The sequence below is a fragment of the Molossus molossus genome, unplaced genomic scaffold (genome assembly GCF_014108415.1).
Source record: "Molossus molossus isolate mMolMol1 unplaced genomic scaffold, mMolMol1.p scaffold_m16_p_9, whole genome shotgun sequence".
NCBI lineage: Eukaryota > Metazoa > Chordata > Mammalia > Chiroptera > Molossidae > Molossus > Molossus molossus.
The window spans coordinates 12,105,077-12,132,080 of NW_023425403.1; the positions used below are offsets into that span (position 1 = coordinate 12,105,077).

At 46.9% G+C, this 27,004-nt stretch overlaps 1 protein-coding gene across 1 annotated transcript in view; it reads right to left on the bottom strand.

Moving 5' to 3' along the window:
- Positions 1–27,004, bottom strand: part of FAT1 (FAT atypical cadherin 1) — a 134,834-nt gene that overhangs the window by 36,056 nt on the left and 71,774 nt on the right. Inside the window, exons 4-7 of the mRNA XM_036250376.1 lie at positions 15,407–15,468; positions 12,117–12,446; positions 11,574–11,784; positions 3,588–3,727 (exon numbers count right to left, since the gene is read on the bottom strand). Of these exons, the coding sequence (XP_036106269.1) occupies positions 3,588–3,727; positions 11,574–11,784; positions 12,117–12,446; positions 15,407–15,468 (743 nt within the window). The remainder of the gene's footprint in view (positions 1–3,587; positions 3,728–11,573; positions 11,785–12,116; positions 12,447–15,406; positions 15,469–27,004) is intronic.

The window sequence follows — 27,004 nt, forward strand, 5'->3', positions numbered from 1 at the left end:
ACAAGTCACCAGGACGAGCTAAAGTAAAAACAGCCATTTCTGATAAGGTCATTGGAGGGAAATATTTACTGGCCACTTACATGCTCAGCACTGATTGTGTAAAATAAATGTGACTGCCCCTGTCCTCGTGAAGCCTTCAACCTTGTGGGCAAAGTGTTGTACATACGAAGTCTAACGTGGCTTCACGCCGTCAAGTAGAAAGAGTCCAGACCCAGGCTGGGGCGTTCAGAAAGCTGTTCAGGAGGAAATAAAGCTTTGCTTGTATAGGACTGGGGTTGGTAGATGAATGGTAATGTGTTGGGGTAGGAGGAAGAGCTCAGGCACAGAGCTGAAGGCCAGAGGTGGAACAGACCCCCTAACTCTTAGAGATTGAGGAGAAGGACCTGGAATTGGGACAACACGTGAACACGCAGGGAGAAGGCGGGGGCGAGCATGCGGAGCCTGCCTCCTGGAGAGGCTGGAGGGTTTCGTGTCCTGTGTGCCCGGAACCTTCTGATGAGACGAAATTCACCTTTACCCTTCCTCCCCGTCGGTCAGACCACGGAGGTAGCAGAGGGTACAAGATGAATTGCAGAGACACAGAATGGAGACAGAGAGGTGATGCAAGTGTCAGTGGGGGACCAGAGCCCGCACCAGTGCTCATGTGCAACAGGAACACTTGGTGAGCGCTGACTGGTGACAGGGTCTGCGGGCTGTAAGAGCAAGCCCCCATGTCATCTCACTCAACCCGCACAAGAACTCAGACGACAGATGGGCACACACGGTGGACAGAGCCACTTGCCCACGGAGCAAGAGGCAGAGCTGAGCTCCGAGCCAATGCCTGCTCCGGAGGGTGCAGGGCTGACGCTCCAGAGAAACAGAATGGAACCGTGAAAGCAAAGCTGTTCCAAAGAGGAAAAAATGGGAACTGGGTTTGGTAAGTTACGTTGAGGTACCAGATAAAGCAAAGTTACTTGAATTAACATCGGTCAGCATCCTAAGCAGAAAAGAGCAGGACAGAAAAGCCAGGAGAGTGGTTTCAGCAGACACTGGTGCCCACTGCCCCTCAGGGGAGGACACACCCTGGCGCAGCCTGACAAGCTCTGCAATCCTCCAATCTAACACCTGCTGCCACTGACCCGGTGTAGCAAACCTGCTCTGCTGGTTCCTGAGCTGTGCCTACAGACTGGACTCTCCCTTTCGAGCTCCAGTGCCTATCACCCCAGTGTGACCCGTGCCCCTCCGCAGGTGTGACCCGTGACCCTCCACAGGTGTTACCCGTGCCCCTCCGCAGATGTGACCCGTGACCCTTCACAGGTGTGACCCGTGTCCCTCCGCAGGTGCCACCTGCTACTCCGCTCCTAACCCGACCGCCAGCTCCCCACTCTCAGACCCAGATGGAAATCCAAGCCCATGCACTGACTGTGCCCTTTGCCCTGCACCTTAACAGGTCAGCCCAGGCTCGGTCGCCATCCTCCAGCATTCTGACCAGCTATTCACTGGGATAGGGCCCTCTCTTAAAAGATTCAAAATCAGTTATAGAAGTTTAAAAGAAGCATTGAGCTTAAGATACTCTGTGTTCCTGGATTTTACAGGAATTCTAGTCAATCAACACCATATTTCATACCAAGCTGTTAACTGGACTAAAACTACAATTACTGGGAATGGGGAGGGGGGAGGCATTACTAACCACTCGCTGATGTAGTATAAGTGATAAATACTACAGGGACATATATATAATCTTTGTTAATGAGAATGCTTGGCACAGAGGGTCATTTCTATTGCTTATTAAGTTCCTTTTGCTAAATTTCTGGTTAACTGATTACTCGAACCAGTCTACACACTGCTATAATCTTTAAACCTTTCAGATCTGTCCTGTTAAATTCATTATAATTCTTGATGTTGTACCATTCTCTTTTTCACACCCTATAGTCTAACTTCTACAATGAGAATGATCACCAACAAAACTGAAAATGTAATACTGTACTAGAACTTTTTTTTTTCTTGGTATGTGCCCCAGCAGGAACTGAACCCGGGGCTCTCTGGTCCGCAGGCCAATGCTCCAATAGCTGAGCCAAACTGGCCAGGGCTGTACTAGAACTTTTTTTTTTTTTTTATCCTCACCCGAGGACATTTTTCCATTTTTTGTACAGATAGAGTAGGAGGAAGGGAGAGAGAGAGAGAGAAACATCAATGTGAAAGGGACACATCGAGTGGCTGTCACCCGCACGACCAACCAGGGCCGGGGACAAACTGCAACCGAAGTACGTGCCCTTAGCGGAAACCGAACCCAGGTCTCTCCGGACCGCAGGCCGACGCTCTAACCGCTGAGCCAAACTGGCCAGGGCTGTACTAGAACTTTTATATGACGAACCCAAAATAAAGCCAAGGCATGGTACCTATATCCATTTTAAGATCTTTAAAAGATCACAAACATTTGGAAAAAGGGATAAAACCTTTTCATAATTGGTTTTAAATGATCTACTCGTTTTTAATTGAAAAGCCATCACAGACTATAATTTTTATTCTTCAGTGCAACTACCTGATTAAGCAGATGATCTATCTACCCCATGTAAGATTTAAAACAGTGTGACTGAAGCCAGAAAGTTGGGGCTTCAGAAGCATTCTATCTTCTAACACGTAACTTCTTCCTTTTGCTTCTCGGCAGGCAGCCTCCGGCCTCCGGCTTGCACGGCCTGCGGCTTGCACGGCCTCCGGCTTGCACCGGCCTCCGGTTTGCACGGCCTGCGGCTTGCACTGGCCTCGGGCTTGCACGGCCTCCGGCTTGCACGGCCTGCGGCTTGCATGGCCTCCGGCTTGCATGGCCTCGGGCCTCCACCGGCCTCCGGCTTGCACGGCCTCCAGCTTGCACAGGCCTCCGGCTTGCACGGCCTGTGGCTTGCATGGCCTCGGGCCTCCACCGGCCTCCGGCTTGCACGGCCTCCGGCTTGCACCTACTTCAAGCTCCAGGGAGGCAAGCTTTTGCTTCCTGCATTCAGCTTCTAGAACGATGCCTGGCCCATAGCTAGTGTTCAACAAATTCTCAAAACAACCCACACTGAGACTCAAGGATAATTAATAGAACGGAATTTAAATGTAATTTACAGGGTTTTAAGATTTAAGTTTGAAATCCCAGTATCTGGCAGTCTCTTAATCATCAGGAACAAATAAAGATGTTAAAGGAATTATGAGAACAACATTATCAGTTATTTTACAAGGCCCTACCTAAGGCAGCCAAGACTTAACCAACTTCAATGCAAATGACTTGGACAATTCATCCTCAGCAGGGATACACTTTATACTAATGCAGATGAAAAGGAGTGAAATAGGAAAAGGTCTTGATGACATAACCATGTGGTTTTCTTAAGTCTTACAAAAATTTCAGAACTGGTTAATTACATGCAAAACCTAAATCGAGATGTGCAGTTAATTTTCCTTCCCTAAATGAAAGTCCTTGGTGTGCATAGGTGTTAGCTGTATCAACATAGTAACTTCGGATCCGGGAACCTCAGGTGGCAGAATTCACTGTTCATGTGGCCTGCAGACCCTGAGATCAGAATGTTCTGTGAACCCTCCTCTGCCAAACACACGCCTCATAATTCACTGACCTGAGTAAGGATAGTGCTGGTTCCATCTGTAGCCTCGACTGTGAGGTTATAGCTTGATTTCTGTTCTGCATCAAGAGGTTTGGCAACAATGATGGTTCCGGTACCCTTGTCCACGTCAAAGTGACTGTCATAGTTGCCACCTGGTTTAAATGAGGACAAATCAAAAAGTAAAATCAGGTAACAGGATGAAAACCTGCCAATTATTTTGTGGCTTTCTAATTCCTAATGGTAGTAAAAAAAATAGTCTGATATATTAATCAATATTGATCAAGGGGATTCCAAGGAGCTTTCATTGTGAAGACAAGGAAAGAAGAAATTGGAAAGATAGCTTTTCGTATCGCCAAGCGGAGCCCTAACTGTCCAGAAGCAACCAAGTGAAAGGAAGCAAGAAAGCAGCTCTGAATAAAGAAAAACATCGCCAATACTGCCAATGAGTTACTGCCCATTTGCTTTCCCAGGGGTTCTAAGTATCTCTTTAATTTATATCTCAGTAGTTATCTAAGATATCATTTAGTAACCAAGGTTGGCCATTTAAAAGTTTATTTTTATTTTTTTTACTGGTGACATGTTGGACATACTGCCCTAATAAAATACCTATTAAAAACAAATGTTAACTTGGGAAAAAAACAGTGGGAGTTAACAAGAGTTAGTCACGAGTCTTATAAAATATTTGAAATTTTTTCCATTATTGTCGAACAAAACATGATGAAGCAAAAATTTCTGTGTTGCTTACATTACCCAATTTACATTCTAAATAAAACTCTCTTTTCAAATCCATCGAACTTGAGATACTTACATCAATGAAATGGAACGAAACATGTCCTTAATGTCACAATGAAGTTCTATCACTAAATCGTACCGAAAAGCAAAACCACACACACACAAAACAAAGTCTTCAGCTAAGGATCTGGGGATGGACGAGAAGTCGGTATGTTTGCAGTGAAGATGGGTGACCGAGTGCACACGATGCAGAGAAAATGCAATGAAAGGTAGTCCCTGGCAATGAGACAGTTCTAAAATGATGAGTTTATGGTAGATCTCATAATCTGAGGCAAATTATGTGATCTCAGCAGATACCTTCTGTCCGAGAGCCTGGGAACTGGCACCAGGCAAACTGCTCAGCCGTTACCTCGCTTACCCAACCTAAACTCCCTCCCTGTTTCAGGAACTGTTTGCCCCAAACTCATAGATCAACTCCTGTCCCATTCTCCTGTCCTAGTCCAGGAACTGTTCGCTCCGGGACAATAGACTCACATTCCAGGGGCCCCCATGCGTAGCCCCTCAGGACCTAACCTAACAACAAGTTCCCTCTGCCACAGGCGCAGATATAAAAATCACAAACCCCAGCATCGGGCGCGGCTTCTCGGACTCAACCCCCCGAGTCTGTGAACCCGCCCGGAGTGTACCCAATAAAGCCTGATTTCTGCTTATTCGGCTGTTTGGCTCTCTGGTTTCTTCCCACCTCCCACCGGCGGCACCTGGCTACCTTACATCTGGTGCCGAAACCCGGGAGAGGGGTTTTGCGACCCGCCTCAGTCCCTGCAGGCTGAGGCGAGAGTCCCCCCTCTCTCTCTCCCTGCCTCGTGCCGCCCTCCACCGCTTTGAATTCGGAGCTCCCTGCAGATACGGCTTGCAACCGTAAGTAATTGGATCCCTTTCCCTTCCTGCCGGACCCCTGTGTCCCCGCCGGGGTCTCTCGTCCTAGACTTGGCCAAGCCGAGAGCCCTCCCCTCACGACTCCTGGAGTCTATATAGGGGGACTGATTGAACGGGACGCCTTTCAGTCACCCCTCTATCTCTATCCGGAGACGGGTATCTGGAAGGGACGCCTCCCTCATACCCTTTCTCCTCCGACACTTAGGGTTCCGGAAGGCCACTAAATTATGGGAAACTCCGAATCCAAAATAGACCCTAAGACTCCTTTGGGATGTCTTCTTATAAATTTCTCCAAATTGGGATACTCTCAGACCCTCCACAAGAAGAAACTCATCTTCTTGTCCCAGGTCGCTTGGCCTCAATACACCCTAGACAACCAGTCTCACTGGCCACCTACAGGTACTTTCGACTTTAATGTCCTCCGGGACCTGGCCAATTTTTGCCGGCGGACCAGAAAGGACTCTGAGATCCCATACATTCAGGCTTTTTGGGACCTCCGCTCCCGCCCTGACCTTTGCTCACACTGCTCTACTCTCCAGATTCTCCTAGCCCAGACTTCCCCTCCTCCAAAGGCACCTCCTATAGACCCCCCTCCTTACTCTCTGCCTGATGACCTCCCTGATCACCTATCGCCTCCCCCAACCCTCCTCAGAGAAGACCCCCCTGGTCCTGACCCGGCTCTGGCTGCCCCACCTCCCGCTGACCCCCTCGACTCTCCCATAGCAGCCCATACCCGATCTCGCACTCCCCAACCCCCGCCTGCTGTCCTGGCCCCTCTCCGCGAGGTGGCTGGGGCAGAAGGACTGGTGCGGGTGCATGTCCCCTTCTCCCTCCAGGACCTCTCTCAGATTGAAAAGAGGTTAGGATCCTTCTCAGCTGACCCCTCAACCTACATCAGAGAGTTCCGATACCTGTCCCAGACTTATGACCTGACATGGCATGACATCAAAGTAATCTGCACCTCCACTCTCACCCCTGAGGAACATGAGCGTATCCTCTCTGCCGCCAGGCAGCAGGCAGATAGAGACCACCTAATAGACAATACAGTCCCCCTCGGCAATGAAGCAGTTCCCCAGGACGATCCTGCATGGAACTATCAGGCCGGCCCTGGATCTAATATTCCGCGCCGGAACCTCATGCTCCAATACCTCCTTCGGGGTATGGACGCAGTCTCCAATAAAATAGTTAACTATGACAAATTGAGAGAAATTACCCAGCTCCCCGAAGAGAACCCGGCCCTTTTTCTCAACCGCCTGCAGGAGGCCCTGGTTCGCTACACCCGCCTAGACCCAGGGTCCCGCAACGGGGCCACAATCCTAGCCTCCCATTTTATCTCTCAGTCCGCCCCAGATATCAGGAAAAAACTAAAAAAGGCTGAAGAGGGCCCTGAGACTCCCATCCGAGACCTGGTAAAAATGGCTTTTAAAGTTTTTAACGCCCGGGAGGAGACGGCTGAAGCAGCCCGGCAGGCGCGGCTGCAACAGAAAGTTAGCCTCCAGACCCAAGCCTTGGTAGCGGCCCTCCGGCCGGCAGGGGAACCGGCAAAAAGACTGACCTCCAAAGGAGGACAGCGCACGCCCCCAGGCGCCTGTTTCAAATGCGGAAAGGAAGGCCACTGGGCGAAGGCCTGTCCGCAGCCTAGGCCCCCCACCAAGCCTTGCCCTCAATGCAAACAAATGGGCCACTGGAAGTCGGACTGCCCGACCCTGGCTCAGCCCTCGGCACCTCAGTGCAGGGGGACTGAGAACCAGACGTTCCCGGCCCTAGAACTGCTGGGGCTAATGGACGACTGAGGGGGCCCTGGCTCTTCGACTCCAGTTACCCTCGCTGAGCCCAGGGTCACGCTCCAGGTAGCGGGTAAGTCTGTCTCCTTTTTGGTAGACACGGGGGCTACCTACTCTGTCCTTCCCTCTCATTCGGGCATTACAGTTCCTTCCCAGGTCTCGGTCATGGGAATTGACGGATCACCCTCAACCCCACAACGAACGACCCTCCTTAACTGCCTATTTGAGGGTCACCCGTTCTCCCACTCCTTCCTAGTCATGCCCTCATGTCCAGTCCCCCTCCTGGGGAGAGACATTCTGTCCAAACTCCAGGCAAGCATCTCATTCTCCCCGAAACAGACCTTCTTGCTGGCACTGGTGCCAGGCCCCGACCTTGAGCCTGACCCAGACCCCAACGTCCAGCTCCTACCTGGAGTCCACCCCAAGGTCTGGGACACGGATACCCTCACCATTGCTTCCCACCACACTCCTGTTTTAATTAAACTCAAAGACCCATCTTCTTTTCCTAACCGCCCGCAATTCCCCATCTCACACGCTCATAGGATGGGACTCCTGCCCATCATCACCAGGCTTAAGACACAAGGCCTCCTGATCCCCACCAATTCACCTTGTAATACTCCCATTCTCCCCGTTAAAAAGGCCTCGGGACAGTACCGCCTTGTTCAGGACCTCCGCATCATCAACGCGGCGGTCGTCCCCATTTCCCCAGTAGTCCCTAATCCCTACACCCTTCTCTCTCACATTCCCCCTACCACCACCCATTTTTCGGTCCTTGACCTCAAGGATGCCTTCTTCACTATACCCCTCCACCCGGATTCCCACTTCCTATTTGCCTTTACCTGGGAGGACCCTGTTTCCAACACCGCTCAACAACTGACCTGGACGGTCCTCCCCCAAGGATTCCGGGACAGTCCTCACCTATTTGGACAAGCATTAGCTGCAGACCTACTTGCTTGCAATTTAACTCCCTCCACCCTTTTACAATATGTAGACGATCTTCTGATCTGTTCACCAACCAAGGCCGATTGCCTCACGGCCACCACCCTCCTACTGAATTTCCTTTGCAGCAAGGGATATCGGGTATCCTCCAAGAAGGCACAAATAGCCACCTCGTCTGTCACTTACCTTGGCCTCCTAGTCACCCCAACCCATCGAGCCATTACCACCGACAGGCTACAGGCTCTTCGGGGCCTGCAGCCCCCTAACTCGGCGGCTGAAATCCAGTCATTTCTGGGACTGGTAGGCTTCTTTCGCCACTGGGTCCCAGGCTTTGCCCTTCTAGCCAAACCCCTCTATCTGGCAGCCAAAGAAACGCCCGAGGGGCCCTTGACATCCCCCGAAGTTGTTCGCCAGGCCTTCTCGGCCCTCCTGAAGGCCCTCTGCTCAGCCTCGGCCCTGGCCTTACCTAATCCCTCACGACCTTTTGTCCTATATACTGAGGAGAGACACCACTTAGCTCTCGGAGTCTTAGCCCAACCGATAGGTCCAACTCTGGTCCCGGTAGCCTATCTCTCCAGACAGCTGGACCCCACGGTTCACGGATGGCAACCCTGTCTCCGAGCTCTTGCAGCTGCAGCCGATCTCACCACCGAGGCTCTGAAAATCAACCTCCAACAACCATTACAGGTCTTCTCTCCCCATCGCCTTACAGACCTTCTCTCACACCGGGCTCTGGCCCATCTTGGGCTCTCCCGACTCCAGCTGTACCACCTCCTCTTTATAGAAAACCCCTCTATCACCCTCTCGACCCCCTTAGGATCCCACTCTTCTCTGCCTGCCTGTCACCCTAACCCCCCAACTCATGGTCTACACACCTGCCGAATTCCAACAAAAATACATATATTACAACCCGAAACAAAAGCGGGCAATCTTTTTCCCCCTTTTAGTGGGACTCTCCCTCTCAGCCTCGGCTGTTGCTGCTGGACTGGGAGGGGGTGCCCTAGCACACTCCTTAGTCACCTCAGAACGCTTAGAATCTCAATTTCAGATTGCTATTGATAGCTCGGCTGAGTCCCTAGCTTCTCTCCAGAGGCAGATCACCTCCCTGGCCCAGCTGCCGATGCAGAATCGAAGGGCCCTGGACCTCCTCACAGCGGAACACGGAGGAACCTGTCTCTTTCTTGGGGAAGAATGTTGCTATTATATCAACGAATCAGGTTTAGTAGAAACCCACATTGAAACCCTCCACCAACTAAGTTCAGAACTAAAAAAACAAAAGTTCTCAGTAGATGCCTCCTCCTGGTGGAATTCCTCCATGTACTCCTTACTCCTCCCCCTCCTTGGCCCAACCATCATCATAATAATTATACTGCTAATTGCCCCCTGTTTTCTCCGTTTCATCCAGGACCGATTCACACAGCTCACACGGACAATAGAGGTCCACCAAATGATGCTACAACATTACCAGCCTTTGACCAGTCCCCGGGACTCGGACCACACCGACTCGGCACCCCTCCCCTGACGCCGCCCCCGTCCAGCAGGAAGTAGTCAGAAAGACGACCTGGCCCCTGTTCCTATATCACAGAGTCGGGAATGTCCGAGAGCCTGGGAACTGGCACCAGGCAAACTGCTCAGCCGTTACCTCGCTTACCCAACCTAAACTCCCTCCCTGTTTCAGGAACTGTTTGCCCCAAACTCATAGATCAACTCCTGTCCCATTCTCCTGTCCTAGTCCAGGAACTGTTCGCTCCGGGACAATAGACTCACATTCCAGGGGCCCCCATGCGTAGCCCCTCAGGACCTAACCTAACAACAAGTTCCCTCTGCCACAGGCGCAGATATAAAAATCACAAACCCCAGCATCGGGCGCGGCTTCTCGGACTCAACCCCCCGAGTCTGTGAACCCGCCCGGAGTGTACCCAATAAAGCCTGATTTCTGCTTATTCGGCTGTTTGGCTCTCTGGTTTCTTCCCACCTCCCACCGGCGGCACCTGGCTACCTTACACCTTCTGCTGTACAGTTCAGGTCACAAGTCATCTGAAAGATGTAAAAGACTTCTCTAGCAAGAGTGTCTCCTGGCACAGCCCCACAGAAGCAAGCAAGCATGGAAGAGAGCAGAGAACAGGCAGAGCCGTCAGTCCGAGGGTCCCGGAGGCAGGCGGGATCAAACGTGACGTGAGACGCCGCGCAGGGGCGGCCTGCCATCCGGAACTGTGACAGCAATTCAGACAGCAAACAAACGGTTCTGATTGTGGTTGAGTATGAAAATAATCTCCCCCTTTTTTTTTTCCTTTAAAACTAACCTGTAATGGTTTCATAGGTGTTGATGACATCCGCAACTTCATACACTGACCAAAACTATGAAAGTAGCCTGCCGGCCTGGTGTGAAAGTTCAAGAGGAAAAGCCTGTGCCCACGCACCCGTGGTCCCTCAGCCTATGTCCTACCAGGCTCCACGTGCTCAAACAGCATTTGGGAGGACAGTGGTTGAGGACAGATGACGGAAAAGGGACATGAAGGTCCAGTTAGAGATGAATTGCAATATATGCTTTTGATCTTAAGTATCCTTATAATTAAAATCATGTAAAGAAAGAGAATTTAAAAAGTGAAGATTTCAGCCTGCCCGGTGTGGCTCAGTTGGTGGAGCATCATCTCATGTACCGAGAGGTCATCAGTTCGATTACTGGTCAGGAGGGCACATGCCAGGGCTGTGGGCTCCATTCCCAGTAGGGGGCATACAGGAGGCAGGTGATAGATGTTTCTCTCTCATCAATGTTTCAATTTCTCTCTCCCTCTCTCTCTAAAATCAATAAAAACATATTAAAAACGAACAAAACAAGATGCCAAAGTCTAATGTAAACTCTTTTATAGTATGTTGGAATAGGGTATTGCATTCTATGTCTAAGCTGAATTAAATGACAAAAACTGGCTTAGGCGTGTAATTTTTATCACAGAGAAATTTAATCTAGTGAACCCTGCTTCCTACTGAATGAGGTAGATAAAACTTAAAATGTCACAGTTGGCACTATTGTTTTTAAGTTATAAAATTAAAAAAATTAAGCTTCTTCCCTGTAAAATACTTATGTGTGACAATCACGTAGGCATACTTAAACATTTTAAATCATATCCACTGAAAATGGTAATCATATTCACTGAAAACATGTTATGTATCAAGAAGGAAAAATTAAAAAGCTGTACTTTTGGACAAACATGGTTAGATTTCTCTGTAACTCCCTGAAGTACTTTTAAAAACCTTGGATAAACCACAGAACTTATATGCATGTGTGCATAACCAATGGACATACAAAGCTGGGGATGGGGTGGGGGTGGGGGGTGTCAATGAGGAAAAAAGGAGAAACATCGGTAACAAAAACAAATTCATAAAAATAATTTTTAAAAAAATCTTATTTTACATACAAAGCCCCTGTTTTAAACAAGTTTAATACGTGTTGGGTATGGTGATAAATTCTGCAATCAAAATGCTGCAATTTAAAACAAATTGGCCTTATTCCCAATTTTAAATTCTGAGACGCGGACAAAAATCAGAACAGCATCAACAGGTCCTCCTCGGCGGAGCCGGTGCAAGGACAATGATGAGGAATGCTTACCAATGATGTCAAACCAAAGAGGTGTTCCAGGAGGCTCAACAGAGATCACGCCAATCATGTGAGCAACTGGATCGCTTTCCATTACAGTGAAGGTGAAAAACGATTCTTCAAAAGCAATTGGCTCCGGGGATGGTTTGGGTTTGGAGATCCATTCAATATGGAGTCGAGTGGTTGACCACTTTTGGGGGCGACCATTGTCAACTGCCTTAATCTATAAAATATGGGCACAGGGGATTCAAACAGCCAATCAGGAGAAGTAACATCCCATAACTGAAACATAGATTGGCTCGGTCTTAGCCAATTTCAAACATTCAATATCTGCATTTGCATATTCATTCCAAGTGTTTAATGTGTGATAAAAAGAGCGACCTCTTCATGCCCCACTCAACAAATAATGATGGAGTGACCGCTGGAAAGAGAAAAATAAACCCACACTCACATCGTCATATGGAGGCCATGAACTGAATCAAGTTACAAGAGAAAGAGACGTAAGACTAGATTAATAATCAGCGTATAGGAGGTCAAGGCCTAGACCTTACTCACTGAGAGAATATCGTACTCCCCAGCTGCAGAGAACTTCTTGGATGACACGAGTCCAGTTTTCGGCTCAATGAAGAATTTGCCGTGCTCGTTCCCCTCCTCGATGCTGTAGGAGATTTCCGCGTTGGCGCCCCCATCTCTGTCCGTGGCTATGACCCGGTACACGGGCTCACGCCTGGCACCCCGTTCTCGCTCTGGCTTCTCCCGCTCTGGGAGGCGGATTTTGTAGAACTTTTGCAGGAACTGAGGTTTGTTGTCATTTTCATCAAGGATTTTCACAATCACTCTTGCAACCGTTGATTTGGGGGGACTACCATTGTCTGTCACGGTAACCTGGTTTTTAAAGGGGAGAGATCAACAAATGTTTCTAAAATACACTGTATACAAAGGGAACGTCTTCCTCCTATGATCATCAGCATCTGTGGAAACCTCCAGGGTTCACACAGCTTGGACACAGACCATCTCTCTCGTTCTGATAACAGCCCTGTGAGGAGGCAGGACAAGCTCTCTCGTTTCCAGACAGAAACTCAGGGAGGGGGGCAAGGGCAAGAGAGAGCTGGCTGTGAGCCCCACCCTCTCCTTACCAGGCACCTCTCTCCTTCACGCTACCGTATTTTCAGTATTGATTTGTGAGAGAGGAAGGGGAGAGAAAGAGATAGATAGATATATAGACAGACAGACAGATACAGAGAGAGAGAGATTTGCTGTTCCATTTATTTATGCACTCACTGGTTGATTCTTGCATGTATCCTGACCTGGGATTGAACCAAAAACTTGGTGTATCAGGATGATGCTCTAACCAACTGAGCTACCCGGCCAGGGGCCCTCACACAAGCATTACCATAGTGTGAACGTCACCAAAATGTTAAGCTATCCAAAACTTAATATTTTTAAGCCAAGGAAGAAATACATGAAGATTTTGCTTTAAATATCTAAAGAGTCCTCTTAAAATATATATATACACACACACTGCATATACTTAAAATGATCATTTTTAAGCTTCATCAATAAAATAAGCTGAAGGATCCATTTAAAACCTGTGTTAAACAGCTCATCTTTTAATACTAGTAATCATTATTCTATTCTGTTTGGCTCTTGTAGAGAAGTTTTCCATGTTTAGGAGGATGAACATAAACATTTAAATTTAAGACCAATTTATGAAATAAAATTTTCAGTAAAAGAAATGTAAAATAACTTTTATTCTAAGTAAATGATTCCTGTAATCAGTTTAGGAATAAAAACCAGGGATTCTTGAGGACGCCCTGGTGCACACTTCTAGACACGTTATGAAACGATTTCACCTTAAATCAAAGGCTCATTTTTACTTCAGTGTGTACATTAAAAGTAATGACCTTGCTAACAGTTATTCTCCCCTCACCCGCATCCTCCCCAAATCATTACTGAAATACTGAAAACTGGAGCAGACTGAAGTTTCTCATGGAACTGCTTTCTGTTTGAGGCTGGGTAGGTGCACACCCTGCTATTTGCACAAGCGGGACCGTATTCTGACAGTACCTGTCAGGAGGACTGAAGTAAAGTGGTTAATTTACTTCCAAGTACACAATTTACCTTCCCAAACTCTCAAAATAAAACAAAGTTAAAATTACTATTGTAATTTTAATGTCTCAAAATATTTCCTTTGGACTAGTTTTCAGACGGTATTTGGGGAAAAAAGAAAAACTGAAAAGAAATGCAAGCAAGGACTATGCTTTCATGGTCTTCATCATCAACTGTTCCCGGGCTTGGATTCAATACCCAATAGTCAGCAGCACAGTTTTTAACGTGTGACTGAAGAAACCGCGTTTCTTTGAGACTGTCAAGAATCGATGCCAGCACGGGCCGGGATGTACACCACGGAAGGACAGAAACCGTCTAAGCTGTGACAACGCACCACTGCGAAGTCTCATTCCCCGTCGATGTAGTTACAGTACCCTCGAAGCCTAGTCTCTGAGACCCACTCCCGCCCGCTGACCGTCGCTGAGAAGCGGGCTCCCCGGGGCGGCCGCGGGGCTGGGGTGCGCCCCGCTCTGGCCAGGGCAGGGGCAGGTGCCAGCGTGGACCTGCTGCTCCGGACGGTTCGCCACCGCTGGTTTCCCCGGCCTCCCCTGTCAATCACACGAGTGACTGAATGAAAATGAAAAACTCTTCTGTATCACACAGAAAAGTGATTTCGAGGGAACTACACAAGCACTAACTACACAGTGAGAGGTAACCCACGAAGAAGTCACTAACTGTAATTGTGGTTGTGAACCCACCTTTCCTAGATAGGATATTCATTCACACACCCTATATATAGCTACAGAATGAAATGCTTTACTGAGAAGTTAGAAAAGTTTGACTAAGCATGAAATAAAATTAAGCAGGTGGCATTAGCAACGGCCATAATGTAAAGAGGAGACAAAAAACATCGTAGTTTAGAGTTTCCTCGATCACGCACACGGAAGGGAAGAACAGCTGTGCCGGTAATCCAGCTAAACCGAAGCGCTGGTCTGGCTCCAACGCTCCACACCGGCCTTGAACTTGTGACAGGGACACCTGAGCAGGTAACGGGACTGTTCCGCTCGGACTCCCTCCTTGCGGCCTCTCCCGGGTTTACAGGCAGCGGCAGCCGCAGGCGCATCTGACTGAGGCTACCTTCCCCTCCGACCTCCTCCGATCCTGACCCTGCAGTGTGTTTCCTGTCCACCAGAAACAGCGCAGGCAGCAAAAGATAAGTGGTGTTTCTCTTGCCAAGGACTAGAGGCATTTTAAATACACCACAAAGATGAGATGCCTTACTAGAAAGCCCATCATAGACTTTCAATCTGCTTTTATTTTAGAAACTTTTAAAAGCATAAACTTTACATAATTCAGTTCAAAATGCATAAACAATGCAATTGTTTAAGAGTAAGGAAGACTGGAAACAAGCTAACTACAGCTGGAAAAGCTGAATTAGATCTATTGGTATAACTATATCTCAAAAGCATCAGACTGAAGAAAAAGACGTAGGAGACATACAAAAAAAAATTACTTCTGTAAATGAAAATAAAATTCAAAGGACTGGTTTCAGTTGTTTCCTGTGTGTGTGTGCATGTAAATTAGAACGGAACTTACGACCGGGGTCTTGTATTCTGGGACAGAAAGGGATGTAAAGAAGACATAAAATATGTTCACAATGTTTTATTTTCCCTTTTTATTAATGACAGGAAGCTAATAGAGCAAAATATTAACAGCTATGAACACTAATGTGAACGAGACTGCTCTTTCCCATGATAATGACTATATTTTTTTAGTAAAAGTGAAGAGATGCTTACTTCTAATATGTGTTCATCTTGCTGTTCTCGGTCCAGTTTCCTTGAGGTAGTTGTGATGAGACCTGTAAAAGGATAACAGTCATTAATCCTCACGACAAAATAAACCATAACCTCACATAACCATGCTCTGTATGTAAAAGTCTGAGCAAGTCTCTAATTTATTCTCAAGGGAAAAAAATGATTAATACAAGAACAGTTAATCATTTTATGTTAACACACTTTACACACTCTCTTTTTAATAATTCTTAAACACAATAGGTATATTACAGAAGTACAAAGAAAGTGAAAAAACTCAAACCTGTTACTTTTTTTGTGTAGCAGACTCAATATGCATGGTCAGAAAAGATTTTTAAAACATGAGATAAAATCTATTCAGAATTTCAACTTCATTCATATCTCCTTCAACTGATGCAGTGTGTGTGTGTGTGTGTGTGTGTGTGTGTGTGTGTGCACGCACCTGAAAATTAACAGAAAACATATCCCCGGGTGAGGATTAAAAAAAAAGAATTGACAGAAGTAACCTCTATAACTCTAATGAAAGGGTCACTGGAAAATAGGACGTTGACTATGCGTCATTACCTTTGCATCATCTCCTCTCAAAAATGAAGAATTATAGAAACAAATGTGATTTTTCCAGGTAATGCTGCTCAAATAACAATCATTTAATTCCCAGTAAAAGAAGAAAACAAATGGTCCTCAAAGAAATATCCTTATTTCTTTGATTTTTCTAGCAAACTACAACATATACTTTCTACCTCTCTCCAGAACTGTGATAACTGTCTGGTAAATTGTCAACATGTGTTGGTACCTAGAAGATCATTAAAATTGATTCAATTTATTCTAGTACTTCACAGAAAATACAAACAAAAGTCCCAGACACTACAACACCCTCCACAGCCTCTGCTGGTACGGGACAGGCCTTGCGGGCTCCAACATTCTCCAGGTCAGGGACACTGTAGCTGGAAAGACAGCTGCTAGGGCTGAGCCCCTCCTCCCGGCTTCCTGTGCGTTCTCTGCAGGGGACTATTTCAAATAACTCATGTTTAAGAACAGATTTTATTACTCTAGTTGATTTTCTCTATTATCCTATTTTCACAAGTCTACCAATTAAAGGGTATTCAAAAATGTTTCTCTAAATTTATAAATGAAAGATTTGTGTTTCCATGTCATTTGAAGGTGTTTTTTTCCCCTTAAATAGTCACTAAGAATCTAAATCAACATTCTCTTCCCCACACTTCAAGGAACAAGGCTCTCTTTTTAATAAGAACAACAAAAGCCTATTTTGTAAGTCAGAATATGAGGTTTTTCTCAAAGCATACTTACAGATTTTTAGAGGTTCAAGGAAAATGTTTCACAATGCTTGACATGGTGTGAAAATGTTGCTTTGGCACACGTGTGATTTTCATTCATTAAAAACCTTTTCAAGTTCTTTTTTTTTCTCTTTCCTATCAAAAGTTCACCACCCTTTGCTTGTGGTCTGAAATAGTCTGAGTGACAGGACATCACCATGAGTCCCACTTAATCGTCCCAATGAGCCCAACAAAGAGCTGTCATGGGAGCTAACCCCACGCGGCCACGGCTGGGTGTTCTCAGCCAAGGAGCACTCTGCCTCCATAGAGGACGGTCCACTGCACGCGTGCCCGTCGCAATACGTCCCCACAGCAAACACTGTCTGTTAGCACAGGGAAGTTCCCGCTTCACAGTTTACGTACAGCACACCCGACTGCTAATCCGATGTACCCACATCCACGCTGCCAGCTCACTGTGGACAGAGACCGGACCACCTCCGAGGTCTGGAATTATCTGCACGCTCTAACAGGCTTCAGATGAGCTCTCCTCGGTGAGCCCAAATGGAACCTTAGTTCCAGTCAAATGCAATGAATTGTCCCTTGTCATCCATGTTAGCCTAGCTACTCCTGTGCACTCGACCTCAGCTTCAATATGGTCCCGAGGCCTGGCCTGGGGTCCCACGGCTGGGTTCTCCGAGCTCTTACGTTTCCCCACAGTATGACAGCCGCTCAGTTAAGTCTTCTGTTGTGTGCTGCAAAGCCCATGAGAACAGAGACTTTGTCTTTCGTGTACATCTTGATTACACTGTTATACCTCTATTACTCTAAAACATACTTAAATGTGTGAGCACATGAATTTCTTAAAACTATAAAAGAGCTGAATTTAAAGTACGTGTCAGAGGAAGACAGACACAGCTACGCTGAACTTGGCAATAGTGATACCCAGGTACAGCATGCATCTGTGAGCTGAAAGAACCGCTTCACGTGTACTCAGAGCCCTGTGTCAGGCACTGTGACACGAGGCAGGGAAGGGGTGTGAGGCCCACGGACAGACTGGGGTGCACGAGCACAGAGGAGAGTCTGAAGAACCAGGAGAACAGCAGGCCCACCACGAAGTAAGGAAACGGTGGGCCAGTCTTATGAAGGTAAAGGCCACCCGTGTTTACAAAGCCCGGAGTAGCCTGTGCAGCAGTGGCTGGGACAGACCCGTGTGTCCCAGAAGCCAGGGGCAGAGAATTTCAAAGAGGAAACCCCTCCTCCAAAGACCTCGGGGAAGTAGGAGCCAGGGAGGCGACCTCAGGGAGACCAGCAGGGTGCTCCTTCCGCACAGAGGAGCCGGCTTCCCTGCTAACCAACAGCGGATGGGACGAGCCCCTGCAAAGCCGAGAACAGAGGACCTCGACCTGGGCCAGCTCACAGGGCAGCCACCAGCCTCCTGTGGCCGCTGACACTGACATGACATGAGCTAGCTCACCAAGGCGTAAGGTACTCCAGGCTGACAAAAGGCCTTTCTTTCTAGATTCACACTCCACCGAAGGAATCCCGTCAGATGCCACAGGCTTTCTCTGCCCGAACGCCATCACCAGGGACAGGCTGTGCCTCCTCCACGGCTGGCATGAGGTCGTGAACACCAAGAGACGCAGGAAATCGGGGAGCTCAAGGTCGCAAGACACTGTCCGAACACCCCACACTCCAGGCACGTGGATTTGGTGAAGAATTCATCATGCGTTCACATTTATTTTCATCTCTGTAACCCTGCTCATCAACCCTGGTCGTCGGCCCCCACCTGCTGCCTCTGTGACAAAACACATATTTCAAAAACAAACTCGGTGTATACCTTCTCTATCTACCGAGGTCATGTTATTAACTTTGCAGGTATTAAATAGCCTAAAAAGGGCATCCATTTCTCTCATTTTAAACATCCATGCTCATCTTAATGTTTATTACAAAATCCCAGAAAGACACATGCTTAATAGAAACAGTATAATATTTTCACACTGCAGAGAAACCTTTCAGAGGCTCATGAGCCTGAGCCAACGAGAAGCTAAACTGTTCCAAGGTCATCGTAAGTCATCCTCAAAGCCAGGATTAGAGTCGGGTTTTCCTGAGGCCGGGAAGAGACGGTTTCGTTGTTGGTTCCCCCTCCCCGTTACACCACGCGCTGCATAATTTATTGCATTATGGTGTTTCAACGCTTCATAAACTCTGAACTGTGACTTATATAAAAGTTAAGGGGGAAAAAAATGGCAACAGTTAATCATTATTCATTTAACAGGTCCAAAAATGCAAGTTAGAAGATGAAACAGTGGAAAGCGGAAAAATGCACACCCAAGTGCTGGCCTCTTTGACTCTGTGCTTTATCTGTCTTTTCTGCGGAGCACTGTTAAATTAAAAACAGAAAGGAAAAGACAAAAACTTGCTTTCCTTGGCCTAGAAAAACATCCCATTCTGTACACCAGCAATTTTCAACCTTTTTCATCTCGTGGCACTCATAAACTCATTCCGAAAATTCTGTGACACACAAAAAATATTATACCTTTTGCTGACATGACAAAAAATAGTTATAATGTCGATTCATTCACAGCGGACGGCTACTGTTGTGTTGGCCGTTGTCCTTTTTTCCTTTGACAGTTCAGTGCCCTGACTCAATAGTCAGGTGCTGCATGTTGTAAACATTGTGCAGCCCTGGGTTGCAGACCAATGCTACTCTCAATGCAGGTGAGCTGAGAAAACAGACACTGGATCTTCTCACCACTCAGCCGTTCAAATTTACCCCATACATGTGTGTAAAACTAAGAAACCAAACTTTCCTACGTTTTAATGAACATCATTGCAAACTATTCTGAATGCCACCCCCAGACATTCAGAGAAGAGTTCATTTAACAAGAGAGAGAATGGCGGACTAACGAATGCCTTACTACAAAATTTTATTCTTTGACATTTCTTACAAATCAATACCAAAAAACATCAACAAACTGCTCAGTTTAAGAGATGACACAGATGTCACAAAGTAAAACGCACAAACAGGTGAGTATTGAAGGATTAGCAGGTAAAGACGATGTGAGACAGGCCCCACCGGGAAGCTACTCCCTTTCTGCATTCACTCAGCTCCTTTGTGCTGGCCACCAAGGGAGCACGTGACTGAGACAGAGCCTTGTTGAGGAGACCAGGAGGCAGGGCAGAAGGCAAAGACTCGCTCGGAGAAGCGGTAAGACAGCCTCGCGTGCAGGGCGCACGGAAGACGGGATGGAAAGCAAGGGCTGTTGTTGAGGACTCTGGATTCCAAGGAGGTTTGAACCTAGGTGAGGAGTCATGTGGCCTAGTCGACCCCACTGTTTCCAGATAACCGACCACCCCATGTGCAAGTGGGGCTGCCAGGACCAGCCGGCCTCAAGTCCACTGGCCGAGTGACCACCATGCCTGAGAGATCAGCCAAGCCCGGGCAAGACTGGAACTGCCCACACAACCCTAACTACCCCGTGGCGGTGGTTTTAAGCCACTGAGTTTCGGGATGGCTTGCTATAAAGCAAAAGCTAATACATCAAACCACCTCAACTCGAAGTGTTACTAAAAAGCCAAGGTATTGTGCTATGGGCTTTAAATACTACATTATCTCATTTAATCCCTATGTATATATGTGGCAACACCTATACCGTGATCAATGAATTACTGTTTTTACAGGCTCAGAGCGGTGACGCTGCTCCGAACATCCCTAGGAAGGCGGCGGGGAGTTCAGTCGCCTGAAGCCGCAGGTCTACAGACACCTGAGGGAAGCGGGGACTCAGGGCTCTGAGCCGGGGGGAAGTGGCTGAAACATCAGCACTGCAGAAGCAGCGAGATGGCAGCTGGAAAAGGGGAAGAAGGATTTCTTTTTTTTTATTTTTTATCCTCACCCGAGGACATTTTTGCATTTATCTCCAGGTAGAGTGGGAGGGAGAGAGGGAGGAAGAGAGAGAGAGAAAATCGATGTGAGAGAGACACACTGATTGGTCGCCACCCACACGACCCCAACAGGGCAGGGGACAAACCGCAACCCAGGTACCTGCCCTTAGCAGGAACTGAACCCAGGCCTCTCCGGTCCGCGGGCTGACGCTCTCACCACTGAGCAAACCAGCCAGACCAGGAAAAAGGATTTCTGAACTTAATTACGGTCCAGCCACAGTGAGATCAAGTATCTGGGATCTGTAGCAGGAGTTTTCTAACCAGAACTGGAAAAGAAAAGGTCCCGGCTCCAAAGAAAAAATACTTGTTTGGCAGGAAATTTACTTTGAACCATTTTCCAATTTTTCTACTTGAGAATAAGTAGAGGGAAGTGAAAAGATAGGGGAAGAAATAAATGTCTGCTCACCTAACCAATGCTCCATTCCTCCGAACATTTCCTCTGTCCCCTACACTACTCGGGCGTTCTGACCCTCTGCACCCGGCAATGACCACAGACGCACACCAGCTGCACTTCCTGTGGCCACAGAATGTCCCACCCTGCCCTGTCCAGCACGCCCGCCCCCAGCGTGTGACCACTAAGCACCTTGGCAAGTGTGACTCAAGACCGAACTTTCAATTTAATGTAAATAATTTAAAGTCACCAGTCATCTCTGCTCCTTCAAAGTCTCCTATTTCAAATTACACCAAGAACTTTAACATGGACAACATCTGAAATCTTTCACTCTGGTTAAAATTTGAAGCAAGAATAGTGAAAAAAGCAAAGATTCTGACTGTGCCAACGGCTCTGTAATGAATGCCCCAGTGACCAGTCTCCAGCTCACTGGACTTGGCTGCAACAGAAAAACCTGTTTTGTTGTTGTTAGTTTATTTATTTATTTATTTTTTACTATTATTACTTTTTTATCCTCACCTGAGGACATTTTTCCATTTTTTGTTCAGACAGAGTGGGAGGGGGAGGGAGGGAGGGGGGGAGGGAGAGAGAGAGAGAGAGAGAGAGAGAGAGAAACATCGATGTGAAAGGGTCACATTGAGTGGCTGCCACCCGCACGACCCAACCAGGGCCGGGGACAAACTGCAACCGAGGTACGTGCCCTTAGCAGGAACCGAACCCAGGTCTCTCTGTACCGCAGGCTGACGCTCTAACCCCCAGCCAGGGCTGTTGTTGTTAGTTTACAGCTTCATCTCAACACCTAAAACTCCAAAGTCTGTATTTCACAGTGACTTTTGAAAAATCATTATCTACCTGTTTATATTTTTTGCCTCTGATGCTCTCTTGCTAATGACTAAATATTAATCAATGAAATGTATGTTCACAAGCAGTCATGATGTCATAAAGCTTACTAGCTGGTCAGCCTGTATTGTCATTCAACTTACTTTTCAGAATGTCTTCCCCAAATATTTCACTCTAAGTGCACGACAAGGCCCCTGTCCTCGACGACGTGCCATTTATTTAAGGAGACTCAGCCCTTACACCTACCTAACAGGGCAAGATGAGTATTAAACTACTCCCTCTTATTGTGCATTTCAGTCGACACTAACTGTGGTCCCCAGGATGTGGGCTAAGCATTTCACGTGCCTTGTTCCCAGGGAAGAATCACAGCACTTCTCTATGGCAGCGACCAATAGATGATCTTCATTTTAAAGGTATTTGATTGAGGCTTTGAGAGGCCAAGTCACAAAGCCAGTAAATGGCAAAGCTGAGATTTGACCCTAGTCTAATTCCAGAACCCGAGCTCTTAACTCACATAAATAACGGTGAGTGTACAAATTACAGTTATATATTCAATATATAAGGATCACACAACAAAATTATGCAGGGAAAACACACGAGCTTCTCCCCTTACTGCAGGGCTGGAACGTTCTCTCCACGAAGCCTGGCTCCTTCTGGCATCCTCAGGACCCCCGTCCTGGTCACCACGTTGTACTAACCACAGCACTGTTGTGACTAACTCTTGACCACAGACATGCACTCTAGCTACACCATTTTCCCCACTGACTTTTTAAAATTGATTTTAGAGGGGCTAGGTGGGAGAAAGATCAGCTGCTTCCCACTGCCTCCCGCAGACGCCCCAACTGGGGTCCACTGGAAACCTACGCATGTGCCCTGACCAAGGATCGAACTCTGCAACCTAGGTGTGTGCCCTGACAGGACCTGAATCCGCAACCCTTTGGTCTGCCGGACAGTGCCCCGCCCGACCGGCTGAGCCGTACACTGCCAAGGCCTCCTCACTGATTTTTCTGAAAGACTTTACTGTAGCCTGCCCCTCGTTAAGCTTAGGGACTTTAAGTGCGGCCATCTGGTGAGAGGGGTGTTTGTAAGCCTTGGGCATCTTCAGAGCAGACAAGGTAACTTCTGCAGTAGATGCTACTACCAGAATCTGGAAATGTGGTTTCTACCCTCCTACTTTTAACTCCTACTTTAGCAGGACACTTGATATGCTTTAAGAATTAGCCACAATTACAATAAAACAATTGTAATACCTCGATGAGTAGACTATAAAACTTAACGTTGCTCAAGCAACTTTTACACAAAGCATACTACAAAAACCAAAATGGCAATCTATATGACATGTAGTATGTGTACACACCTTCATGAAAGGTCAAACCCCTGTGGTTAGTCCTGGGAAATGGAACAGGTGGGTCAAAGGAAGAGAGAAAAGGGCACTTTCAAGTTTTACTTTACATATTTATTTATTGTGGTAATGTGTAACTTTTAACAGGTGTATTATTTAAAGAAATTTAAACATTAAACTATATAGAAATATATATTGCTTGAAAATTAATCATAGCTTGGACAGTCTCAAATAAATTATTTTTTTAGATCCTCAAATATGTGGTCATGTATGTAAAGAAGTGAAAACTTGTTAGAAATATCACAGTGGCTTATCTCTTACAATTTTTTTCTAATGTTTTTGAAGCAAAATTTTAATGAAATGTATCACACACTCTAAAATGTCCTCTTACTGTAAAACTAAATTGGCTAGAGCCAGAGGGTCTTTTATTTTTATTTATTTAAAAATTTTTTTTCATTGTTTATGTTAGAGAGAGAGCGAGAGGAAGAGAGAGGGAGAAAAAAATAGAAACATCAATGAGAGAGAACACTGACTGGTCACCTCCTGCACACCCCTCTCCGGGGATCTGGCCCACAACCTGAGCATGTTCCCGGACTGGGAATTGAACCCTGAACCTCTTGGTGCATGGGTTGACGGCTCAACCACTGAGCCACACGGGCCAGGCCAGAGGGTCTTTTAAAATAGTTCAGCCTAAATCCTACACTTTGAAAACAAAGAAGTGAGGTTCAGGAATATAAAATTAATTCCTGGAAGTCAAGAGTTAGCAGCGGAGTTGGAGCCAGAGTTGAACTCTTACCAAAAAAAATGTTTAGAAGTTTCTGTTACTCCAGCTCACTGCACCCAGAGGTGTGCATCAGAAGCAAGAGAAATGATGGGCGAACCACTTCCTTCCCTACCCCAAATCAGATCTCCGTGCACGAAGACCTGCCTGGTTCCGGTTCATGAGGTGCCCAGGTGACCTGGTGATCCATCCCATGTCAAACATCTTGGCCAAAAGCTTAAAGAAGTTGAAAAAATGCCATGCCCTCTTATTTAGACAGTTTCCTAAACACAGAATTGTTTTTAGTCGCTTTAATTATCACTATGGGCCATATTCAGGAACAAAGTATCTCAAAATACCATTTGAGACACAGAGAAATGTAACAGGACCACAGTGTCAGGAGACAGACAGTACTTAAGAACCAGATTTAACTCTGCAGACGTCACATCCAGAGACATGGGCAGGAGAGGACCCCAACTGCTGCAGGCTACTTCAGACCATCTCCCAGAATCTTCCCGACACATCGGCAACTGCTGACCCGCTGACCCGCGTCATTAAACCCTGTTAGAATGTGAGTCCGATGAAACGCAGTCTCTCCGAGACAAAAGGAAACAGCAACCTAACTGGCTGTATCGATTTTCATTGAACAGCATGTTTTCCTTCTCTTTGGAAACAGCTTTTGTAGTACATTGAATGGTGGCCTGTCCCCAAAAGCTGTGTCCAACTAAAACCTGTGACAACTATGACATTATTTCGAGGAAAAAAAACAGTCTTGTAAGACTTAATTAAGCATGTGCTTGTGATGGTGCGGATTTTACGGTGGGTCCTAAACTCAACAAGTGTCCTCTGGAGAGAACAGCAGAGAACGACACAGGAAAGAAGGCCAAGCGAAGACGGGAGCAGAGATGAATGACACTGTCCCAAGCCAACAACTCCAAGGGCCAAGAGCCACCAGAAGCTGGGCAAGGCGAGGGAGGACCGTGCCCTGCCAGCGTCTGCCATTTCAGACTCCTGGCCTCCAGAAGTGTGAGAATAAACTTCTTTCGTTCTAAACCACCCAGTTTGCGGACATTTGTTACAGTAGCCTTACATATTTAACACACCTTTTTATTTTGGGCATCAAACAAGAAGCACTGAAGGGGCCTCACGGTATAATAAGATTAATAAAAAATAATTTTCAAGAATACTATACCCAATACAATCTTCTGCTTAATCAGAAAATACTTACCTGTGCTTGCCTGACATTTGCCCAACCTATCCTTTCTATTTTAGCCACCACGACTTCTCAGCCTTCTGATAGACAGGTCAAGAAAACAACAGTACCATGCCTACGACCAGGAAAGATCAACATAAACTCTAAAATAAATATAAAAGATATGACAGGTTAGAAACTAAAAGTGTTTTAGAACTTCGAGATAGATACTGGATTCCTGAGGTTTGTTTTTCTTTTAATTTTCATGGTATACTACTGAACTGTAACATGCTTTGAATTAGTTACCGAAAAACTACAGGGACTACTCAAATGTATGGAAAATAAAGGAAGCAATACAGTTGGTAACTATTCTTTTTTTTTATCCTCACCTGAGGACATTTCTGCATTTTTTGTTCAGATAGAGTGGGAGGGAGGGAGAGAGAGAAAGAAACATCGATGTGAAAGGGACACATCCAGTGGTTGCTGCACGACCCAACCAGGGCCGGGGACAAACTGCAACCGAGGTACGTGCCCCTAGCGCGAACTGAACCCGGGTCTCTCCGGACCACAGGCCAACGCTCCAACCGCTGAGCCAAACCGGCCAGGGCCAGCTGATATCTATTCTAATGTTTAAAGTACATTATTAAAGCAAGTGCAGCACAGTGAAGCAGGGGAACAGGAGACGGTAACTACACATTCCATGCAGCACAAGACTGTCACTCTGTCCACACTTCACCCTCTACAGATCTGTACCCAACCACCTTCAATAAAGTAAAAATGTTCTCGAAACAAGGCTGTTTACTGCAGTTTACAAAGATCACAGCTGAAGTCCGCCCAGTAGGTGTACAGAGGGCACCCCCAGGCAGGAGAGGCAGAAACTAAACCAGGGACAGCTTTTTCCTGTTAAATTTTTTAAACCCTCTCTTCCAACAGTTGAAAAGGAAATCATGTCAATTTCCCTAAGTTTTAAAATCTGTATCAACCAACTGGAAAGTAAGTACTAAGCCAGCAAACCACACATTCGGTATCATGTTTGGGTCTATGGTAGCTGCAGCAAATGAATCCCGGGGGGTCCTGGCCCTCAGCACCCGAGCCAGGACTGGATCCCCACCACGCACAGGCAAGAGCAGCACCCACCCTGGAAATAAAGGCAGAGCAGACATGCAAAGACAGGCAGGGAGGCTGGGCATCGCTGCCGTTAGCCCCGTTCTAAAAATACAGATGGCCTAGCGGGACAAAAGCGAATGTTCCATCTTTCCTACGGTTATCACTCGACATCCGTCCCCTTGGAGCCTCAGGCCACGAGCCCAGACACTGCACAGCACCCGCTGCGTTCACGGAGGTGCTGTTCTGAGACGCATCTCCCTCAGCCTGTCTGGAGCTCTCTGGCAGCTGTGGCCATCTGAGCAGCTACTGTTTGTCACTGCAGTCCTGGTGCCGGCGGGATTAGGCTTGGAGCCAAAAGTGGAATTCTATTCCCAGACTGTCCAGTCTGGCAAGGAGCTCGGATCTCATGTAGATCAAACTTTCAGTCTCAGAGAAAAGGCTAATAAAATAGATCGAATGACGGAAGTCACACAAGCAGTGGCTGAGCGGGAATGACTCCCAGAAATCTCCACACTTCTCTTTTGGTTTTAATTTATCTCAGTCGCGGTTTCTCGTTGGAAACGGATGGCATTAAAACTAAGATACACGTAAGATCAGACGCCACATGTGATTTATTGGACACTGCCTTCATCATCCCTATAAATGTCAGCAGCAGCAGAGATACGGAGGGGAAGACGCCCGACACACTGTCCATGGTTCGGGCTAACCCTGTGTTGACGAGAAAAGGCTAAGTGC